At 45.5% G+C, this 10,034-nt stretch overlaps 1 protein-coding gene across 1 annotated transcript in view; it reads right to left on the bottom strand.

Annotated features, from left to right (window-relative positions):
* Kctd3 (potassium channel tetramerization domain containing 3) overlaps positions 1-10,034 on the bottom strand; it is a 48,636-nt gene that overhangs the window by 37,727 nt on the left and 875 nt on the right. Inside the window, exons 3-6 of the mRNA XM_029564369.1 lie at positions 9,922-10,004; positions 4,206-4,259; positions 3,710-3,755; positions 1,848-1,921 (exon numbers count right to left, since the gene is read on the bottom strand). Of these exons, the coding sequence (XP_029420229.1) occupies positions 1,848-1,921; positions 3,710-3,755; positions 4,206-4,259; positions 9,922-10,004 (257 nt within the window). The remainder of the gene's footprint in view (positions 1-1,847; positions 1,922-3,709; positions 3,756-4,205; positions 4,260-9,921; positions 10,005-10,034) is intronic.

Raw genomic sequence — 10,034 nt, 5'->3', positions numbered from 1 at the left:
CTTACTGGTTATTATTGTTCACAAGATGTATAGCTGAATAGGACTAGTGATAACTTTTCTCCCCTGGCAGCCTGCATAGCTCTTTCTGACACTATGGGAGCTGGCCATCAGGGAGGGTGCTTCCAGATCAGTACCAGCTTGATTTTTCCAAGTTCTGTAACCAAAATGTGTGGTGTTTTCAGCAATAGGGTCTTACCCTCAAGTTCTGGCAGGCAACCAAGAGCAATACTCTATATTGTTTTGAGGGTCTTGTAAACCTATCCATTAGCTGGAGAGGTCATATATCCTAGAGGAAAGCCTACTACTACAATCATTTTGATAAACTGATGTAGTAGCTAACTGCTTTCACAATACTTATCCTTATACATAGATTAGTGTAGCTCTTACCCCTCATCAAAGAAGCTTCTGTTTGCAGCAGGTGGAGGCTACTACAGAGTCACAACTGGTCAAGATGCAGATAGAAAGTGACCCTGGAGTCCCCGGATCCAACTGGTATATCTACACACAACCCCTACGCCCAAGACTCAGACAATGTCATAGAAGAAGGGGAAGAAACTTTGTAAGAGCCAGAGGATCAGGATACCTACTCCTAGTGTCTTCTAGACATGACAGGGATACTGCACCCATGAAATCTCAACATTAGGGCTGCCTGCACAAGACCAACATAATGACAATGCTAGTTGACATGCCAGCATGCATGGGGGAAGCCCCACAGGCCTCACCCTAGATGAAGAGCTACCGGCTGATTGAGAGAAAATCAGTTTTCTCCAGGGACAAGCCCCTGGATAGATTATCCAGTCCCAAGTGGTCAGCCCCAAACACGTGTACATACAAGCAGTATTAAATGGACTCAGGTTGTGTTTGTGTGTGTGGTATGTGCATGGTGTGTGAATATGTGTGTATACATGTATGTGTATGTATATGTGTATTTGTGTAGCAATAATAAAGAACACGTCAGGAATTTCAGAAGGGGTGGGGGACATGGGAGGAGAGGGAGGGAGGAAATGATGCAAGCACAGTATATTCATGTATGAAAATCTCTTTTTTAAAATGTTTACATAGAGGCTGGGCACTGAAGAAAAGGCTCAGCAGTTAAGAGCACTGGCTGCTCTTGCAGAGGACCTGGGTTCAGTTCCTGCCACTTATGTGGCAGCTAACAACTGCCTGTAACGCCAGCTTCAGGAGATCAGATGGCCTCTTCTGTCTTCCATGGGCACTGTATAACGCAGGTGCACTTACATACATGCATACTAATATACATAAAATAAAAAAAATAATTTTGTAAAAGAATAGCAGCCTGATCAGACTCACATCTGTAGATCATTTTGGCTGCAATAATGACAGTGAAACTCAGAATAGAGAACAGGGAGACTGCTTCGGAAGCAGTTAGAGGAGCCTGGAGGAAGAGGGCTGCAGCATGCAGCCATCAAAGTTAACTGAGGAAACCATTCCTTTACAGAAGCTAAAGATGTTGACACACAGACACAGACAGAAGAGGAGAGGCCAGGAAGCCGGTGGGCTCAGGACGATGAGAACGTAGGTAACAGGGCAGCAAAAACCAGGGGGGAAGTGAGTCCTAGTCACACAGCACACCTGGCATCACTAACATTTCAACATCGCTAAGGGAAGTCTGAAGGCTCGTGCACATAGAGGACATCGTTTGACGGGAGGATGAGCCCTGCTTTGACCGCTAACACTGTACACGTGTACCTTAACTGCTAACACGATGTGCCCTAAATAAGCACAAACACGCCAACTGAGATGCAGTTGGGGGAAAACACTTCATGGAACGTCCTCCAAAAACAGCTGTCAGCAAGACTTCAGTCTGGAGAAGGTGAGTTTCTTACCTTAAGTCCAGTTCTTTTGTCCGAAGGAAATTTAAAATGGGAGCAAATGCTGCTGGGTCTCTGTCAATAAATATCTGCAAGTGAAGAATCATTTTATCATCAGTTAAAACCTACAGTTCTCCCTTTAATATCTGAAACACTAAGACCAACGGCTGAATTATTTAAACGTTAGATTTCCTTGGTTTTAATGTCTCTTAAAACTGAAATTCAGCTATAAAGTTTAATGTTACAAACATTTTTTTTATTTTTTTTGTGTATTTCAAACAGAATATACCAAACAATCTTATTCATCTTTATACCTGCATATCAAATAGCACCCTCCCATAGCCTCCCCCACCCCTGGAGCCCATGTACTCTGTCATCCCTGTTAAGGCCCACTGGGTTGTCAGTGTCCACAGCCATTCCCCAGTGCAAGTCCATCCGCTGAGTCTAGTCAGCCTATCTAGAGTCCCTTGTTTTAGGAAGATCAGCTCTTCCTCATCTAGCAGCAATCAGTTGTCAATATTCCTTTTGGTAAGACTGGGGTCTGCTGTTCATTTTCCCAGTTCTATGCTGGGTTAAGAGTCCAAGTTTCTTCCTTTTTAATTATTGATATTTTGAGGAAAAAACACACTCGAGGAAACATCTGCATCTGAAATATTCCAGAACTCAATGAGAACTCTGAAAACATGAATAAATCACACTTTCTTATCCTGCTGAATCACTAGTTACTGGGGGCAGAGATAACAACTTACATAATCTGATTCTGGTGAATCATTAAAACAATGATTTACATTTCTACTGCAGTCAGGGTAATCAAGAAAAGGACCCACTACAGAGGAGTCCAGAATCACAGCACCTGGACATCTCCATTTCACTATCTCACTCTCTTCAAAGGTAATAACGTTTTAATGTGAGTACATTGCCTGCATGTGTTTTAAGTACACCTGTGTCATACAATGCCCAGGGAAGTCAGAAGAGGGCATCAGATCCTCTGGAACTGGAGTTACAGAAGATTGTTAGTCACCATGTGGGTGCTGGGACTCGAACCCAGGTCCTCTGCCAAAGCAGTCAGTGCTCTTAACCACTAAGCCATCTCTCCAGCCCCGTAACAATGTTTTTTTAAAAATAACAAGTAGAGCACCACAGACTAAAGGGAAAGTCAGATGTTTTAAAATGGGAAATAGTTGCTGCTGCTCTGAGACAGGGTCTCCCTGCAGCCCCAGCTAGCTGGCCTCCATCTGACAGAAATCCCCTGCCTCTAAGCCTCCAAGGTGCTGGGATTAAAGGTAAGACCTCCACTCAAAGTTTTATTTTCACACAATCTCAAGCGGACGCACCTGCTCTGCTGCCTTCCTCTACCTGTAGGTCTCGTGCATGGACCCCGCACGGACCTCTCTGCTGCTCCTCACTGTTGTCAGGAGTTAGTGCATCATTAACTCAGTTCTCTAGAACGCTCTCTGCATGTTACACACTTCAAGGCGTAAACCAACTTTTTGATTGAAACTTCATAGATATTCGTTTCCTCACTGACCACTGCTTTACAAGCTCAGAAAAAAATGCAAGACATATCTACAACCTTCTACCATTCTAACAGCAGAATATTATTTATGTTTACTGACTATTAAAGTTGCAATATTGATTAAAGAACTACTTCCTCTATTGCCAATGCAAGCTCAGAGCCTAGTTGCCCTAATCATGAATGCCCACAATTGCTATATACAGTACTTAGTCTAGGGTTCTCTTTCTAGTCTGGAAACACTATGCATAGCATTAAGAAGAAGGAAACTATGCACGTCCATTCGGTGCTGATTAAAACATGAGCTTCCCTGTCTCGGTCCCACATAACTGGACCCAGAACGAGACGCAGCAGCGCCACTCACAGCAGCAGTTTCATCTCGAAGTGTTGAGATTCTTCCGCTCAGCAAACTAGGAGCATTAAAACAAAGCGAAGTCAGCATTAAAATCTGAACACAGTCCACAATTTCCTTATCAGATGTAAAGACCACTGCTTTAACTAGGTGTGGGAGTGCCTATAATCCCAACCCCCAAAGGGCTAAGGCAGGAGAGATAGGAATTCAAGACAAAACTGTCTCAAAAGTACAAAAAGAATTTTTAAAAAATTTTTCTAATCTTTTGAGACAGTGTCTCCCTATAGCCCCAGCTGGCCGGGAACTCATTCCGTAGACCAGGCTCGAACTCCCAGAGATCTGCCTGGCTCTGCCTCCTGAGTGCTGAGACTAAAGGCGTGTACCACCCACCCAGCTAAAATTAAAATTTCTAATTACTAGTTGACATTTGTAATTTAAAAAGTAAAAGTCTTAATTTACAGAAGGAAATAATTAAATGTACAATAATATAAAGAATTACGTGAATTACCTGGAAAAAAAAGAATCTGGAATCCACATAAGAGTTTGTCTTGAGGTACTGAATCTGCAAATGACAGTTACTGGCATTATGAAGTAGAACAAGACCTGAACTCTCAATCTGCTTGACGTCCTTCAACTATCTACAGCCAGCGACCCGGAGGTTGCAGGACAAACCCAGCCCAGTACACCTATTACAGTTCAAAACTTCACTGCTTTCAAGTCGGAGTTAAGATTTCTCAACAGCTCTCACAAAATCAAACAAGTCTACCCCGTAATGCTTCCTCAACGGCCACTTTTTAACCTTTCACAACAAATGCCAACTTCTTGGCGTAACTGCATTCAGACGAATCTTGGGGGCGGCCCATCTCTCTAAGCCTTCTCCGCCTCCAGCAATCGCCCTGACCTCCCAGCCATTCCAGCTCACCCCACTTTGGTGTCTTTACGCAGCTCAATCACCCTCTTCATGGCAATAACCTAAGCCTCACCCATGTCTCCCCGTACCAACTCGCTTTACCAAGTCCGCAATGGCTTTTCCAGAGTCTGCCCTGCATCACCTCATTCTGAGCTCATGGTGCATCACGCACGCAATGCCATCTTCATAATATCCTTGGGCTACTTGTAATTTATCAGAAAGACGGACACTGCCCCTGCTTGTCTGACCCGGCCCAGCGCTCAAAACCTCTCATCTCCTCCATCTTCCAAGTGGTGCCTTACGACATTTTCTACCCTCGATACACGGCGGTTCCTTAAAAACTGCACATACAGCCTTCAAACCTTAGGAATGTGTTTCATATAAAATACTGTTTTTTATAGTGGGTGGCAGTGTGTGGTGCATGACCTGCAACTCCTCAGCCTGGCACACAGCACAGATCCAACAGCCACTACTGGAATTGGGGTGTGATAACCAGGCCACTCTATTCAGTCAAATGCCGCTGTACAAACTGAGAACACTTCCAGATAAAGCAAAAGTGGACAAACTGTTACCATCTAGTACTAGGGAATCGAGGTTCTGTGACAGTAGGCGGAAATGCCTATTACAGCTTGATTCTTCTCCCACACAGACATTTCCCATTGTTATTAAAGCATGCATTTAATATTAACAGCAGGACTAACCATGCTCCCTGCATCTAGAGCCTCACAGTACCTTCTCACTGAACTACAGCAAAGAGAGAAGTGATTTTTTAAATAGGTTATATCTATACACAAGCTACATTAACAGATTTCATAGGAAAAGATGGCTCAGCAGTTAAGAGCACTGGCTGCTCTTGCAGAGGATCCAGGTTTGGTTCCCAGCACCCCCATGGTGGCTAACAACCATCTGTAACTCCAGTTTCAGGAGATCCAATGCCCCCTTCTGCACTTACATACATGAAGGCAAAACACTCATACACATAAAAATAGAAAGTATTTTTCTTTTTTACAGATTTTATAGGGACATAAGGGCATTAACTCACAACTAACTTCTCAGGTTATAAATAATCTAAGTGTTGTTAAGCCATCCTGTGTTCATTAATCTCAGAAAGGCACCTAACCCAGGTTTAGCGGTACAGGCCTGTAATTCCAGTACTCCAGAGGCTGAGACAGGAAGAGAGTGAGTTCCAGGCTAGCTTGGAATGCACAGTGAATTCAAGGCCAGCCCAATAAAAACATAAGAAAACGTGACAAATTTTCCTAAGGGTATTCCTTAGCAAGCTCTTAAAAATAAACAAAATGCGGGCTGGACAGCTGGCGTAGCTGTTAAAGGCTCAGGCTCACAACCAAAACGATAAAAATAAAGAAAATGTAAATTACCACTAGTCACAGAAAACTTAAGTCAACTGAAAGAAAATCAGTGGACAGTGAACTCCAGGATCCAGTGTCACTGTTTCAGAAGGTAACCTAGACTGTCAACATGCTGGTGTTTAGAACTACCAGGGAAACACACCTTGGACTCATCAGTGAAGGAGTTCCTCCATTAGATTATAGGAGGGAGGAGGACCCACCCTATATTCCGGTGTGCTATCCTAAGGGTGGGGCTTCAGAACTACTGAAGGACTAAATAACAAGACAGAGGCAGGCAGCAGGCGGCATTCAGCACCAGTCCTGGGCTGGGTGCAGGCGGAGCAGCTCCCGTTGGCTTCCAGGCCCTGAAGGACTCCCTGGCAGTCACAGCAACAAGTAACTAGTAGAGTTTGTAACTCTGGCCTTCTATGTTACCTCAGCAAACTGTCTTCCAAATAATTCATATTAGGTGTCACTTATTAAAGTACACACTGAGCTGCTTAAAGCCCTGAGGCCCAGCTGGGCATGTGCATGTGGCTTAATCACAGCACTCAGATGAATGTAGTTTCAGGCAAATCTGTGCCATATACCAAACCGGTATCAAACCCAGCCCCTAAAACAAAACAAAACGAAAAAATCTGCACTTTCTGGGCATGGCGATTGAAAAACTTAGGTATAATAATTCTTTTAAATATCAATTATATACATGAAAGCTTTTTCTGTTTTTTATCTCCTAAGTCGGTGAGTCAAGGACGGCAGAACGCAGCAAAAAGATGAGAGATCAGCAAGTCCAGTCACCCCCAAAGCTACTGGCCTACAAAATTAATTTGAAAATTCTCAAAGCGATCCAACCAAATTATTACACATTACTGCTGATCACAAACCCTCACGTTTATTTTCTCAAGTCCCTCTAACAATCTATAAAATTGATATTATCATTTTTATTCTGCATTTCAGGAAACTCAATGACACAAAGTATCCTGCCTAAAGGTGCAGAACAAGCTGCTTCCAAAGCTCCTCAGTGAGTCCCCAGCAGATGTGCCTGGCCCTCTCCTACGAAAGCAGGCTTGAACAGACCCTACGTGCCCATAGGCAGAGCCACAGTGGGGCTAGTCTCACCATTTTTGTAAATAGTAAATGCTAATGATTTGGGAAGAATTGTGTCATCTTTTCAGAATTATCCACAAAGTACTAAATAGAACACAAAATTTCATTTGTATCAGCCCTTTGAGAAGTACGTTTTCCTAGCTGTGTCCTCTGTTCCTGATAAACTCTTCCAGGTCTCCCTCTGCCTGCAGGGCTTTATCCCCACCACAGGCGGTTCTCCCACATTGCCTGGACCTCAGGCTACACCTGACCTCCGGCAATCCCAGCAGACTTCTCTTATGGCTACAGCATTAATGGTGTCAATGACTTCTGGCCCCCCTGGAGCTCTAAATGCACCAAGAGTTTGTAATTCAAAGCACGTCTAGAAATTGTCTCAGAACACTTCGGGGTCAGATGCTGTTTCCCAACAGGCCACGTCATTATATACAAAGTATGCATCAACAATTCTAAAGTTTAGTTTTTTACTTTTAGTTTTCATTCCCATCTAACAAATTTTATCTGTCTCCTAAGTTGTTCAAATCAGCAATAAATTTATTGCCATAATTTGTATCTTTGCTAATTATCATTTTAAAAAATTGGAACCTGATAATGATTAATCAAGTTCAATAAATACAGAGTAAATGTTACAATGCATTCCAAGATTTAAAATTCTAAATAAGTCTGCAGTCCTTGACAAGACTTTACTCTTTAAGGCATCCACTTTCTTGTCCTTAAATTATTTTTATTTTTAGTGTGTGAGTGTGTGTGTGTGTGTGTGTGTGTATGAGAGAGAGAGAGAGAGAGAGAGAGAGAGAGAGAGAGAGAGAGAGACTATGTACCTGCCCACAAGAGGGGGTGAGCATGCCACAATGTGCATGAGGAGGTCAGAGGACAGCTCTGTGGGGTTGTTTCTCTCCTTGTCTTTACAGGTTCCAGGACTCACACTGAGGTTGCCAGCTTGCCTGGAAAGCACCTTCATCACCTGAGTCATCTCCCTGGCCCATCCACTTTCAGTATACAGAAAATAACAATACAGGGCTGGAGCGATGGCTCAGTAGTTAGGAGCACATAAATGCTCTTGCAGAGTTTAATTCCCAGCACCCCATCAGGTGGCTCACAAATGCCTGCAACGCCAGCTGCATGGGATCATGGGGCCTTCAAGGACACTTGCATTCATGTGCATATACCCACACCCCCACACATAATCTAAAAAATGAAAAATAAATCTATGAAAATAAAATACAGCTTGGGTTTTGTCCTAACACTCTGTCCTTTTGGATGCCTGAGAGGAAATATGGCAACCATCAACACCAATCACAGAGCGGTGTGAGCACTTTAAGTGACTGTAATCCTCTAGTAACACACAGGGAAGACCCATTCCTGTAGAGTATTTCACTTTTGCCTACAAAGTTACCTGCCACACTTTCATGTAATTTGAAGGGAAAACGCCACTTCTTACAAGAGAAGATACACACTTCCAGACGACCGGTGTGTACAACTCAGTAGTGCTGCAACTTCCCAAACAGTTAAAGCTTTGCTTTGGAGGAGGAAGGTGATGGTGCCTAAGTACCACCCCTTCCTGGGCCAAGTTCCCCAGCACACCAGAAAGCCCTTACAACTTTAGGACTAAAGACCTTAAAAAAAAGAAAGGAAAAAAAAAAAACCACTGAGTGTTCACAGTGCTGTTATTTTGCATTTCTTAAAAATAAGTGAAAGTATGTTTAAAGGCTTAGAGGTTGAGAAATAATCATTCCCAACACAGAAAAAGTCTATGTTCTAGAGCATTCCATTGTTTATCTCCCTACCATGCCTAAAACCCAAACCTCTCAGCCTGCGCTGGCACACCCCCTTCTCTGAGAAGACTGATTCTGTGAGTCATGGCAAATCTACAAAAACTGATTTTTTTTCAGCCGACAAGCTTAATCAAAGGCACAGCGTGGAAGGCTGGGGGCTTTCAGCCTCGTTCTCGGTGTCCAACATCCAGAGGTGGGACCCTGCTCAGGGTCATTCCTGGTCACACGCTACAAGCAGAACAGAGCCTTGGTGTCCCTGCACCAAGACAAACTGGGAAAGTAAACAGATGTTGGCTCACCCCATTCCCTTCACCCACGTTTTTATTACAAACGGCGCCTACCAAGTCAGACTTGGAAACTAGTGCTCCTCGAAGACGCTAAGCCCGCACCCACGTGAACCTATAGCAGCTCCTGTGCAAAAAAAGCTCGAGCCTTGCACCAGCTTCACAAAACATCAGTCGGGCTGGAAGGAGGCAGCTCAGTGTCCCACCGCTTGCCTAGCAGGTTGGGAGACCCGGAGTTCAATTCCCAGAACGCAAAACCTCGCCCAGGAACCCTTGCTCAGTCAGATCCACCATGCTCCTCGCGCGTGGCAACTTTGGAACCCGGAGGAACAAAGACTGCGTTGTAACCGGGCATGCACTCGGCCGCGGGCGGGTTCTGGGGAAGGCCTGGGCTGCCTGGGCCGCAGTGGGTCTTCCCTCCCGGCTGCCCCGGCCTTGCACAGGCCGTCCCCGGCTGCAGCCGCTCTTCACTCTGGCTGCCCCGGCCATGCACTGACGGTCCCCAGCGGCAGCAGGGCGTGCCCCTCCCCCCGGGTTGCCCCAGCCATGCACAGTCCTGTCCCTGGTTGCAGCAGGTCGTTTCCTCCCGGCTGCCCCAGCTATGCATACTGTCCCCAGCTGCAGCGGATCTTCCGTCTGCTGCCTGGCCATACACAGACCGTCCCCGACTGCGGCAGGTCGATCCCCTCTCCCCCAGGCTGCCCGGCCACTCAGACTAGTCCCCGGTTGCAGCAGGTCGTCCCCCCAGACAGTCCCAGCCACGCACAGACCGTCCCTCCCGGCCGCCTGCCGCTGCACAGACCTTCCGCAGCTGCACCAAGTCGTCCCCCTGGGCTGCCCGGCCTCGCACAGACCCTCCGCAGCTGCAGGGGGTGCAGCGCCCGGCTGTCCCCGCGCGGCCGCGGCTCACCTGGT

This window comes from Nannospalax galili, unplaced genomic scaffold (assembly GCF_000622305.1).
Source record: "Nannospalax galili isolate Female #2095 unplaced genomic scaffold, S.galili_v1.0 scaffold657, whole genome shotgun sequence".
NCBI classification, from domain to species: Eukaryota; Metazoa; Chordata; class Mammalia; order Rodentia; family Spalacidae; genus Nannospalax; species Nannospalax galili.
The sequence above is the reverse complement of the archived record's forward strand: the minus strand, read 5'-3'. Positions and strand labels throughout refer to the sequence as shown.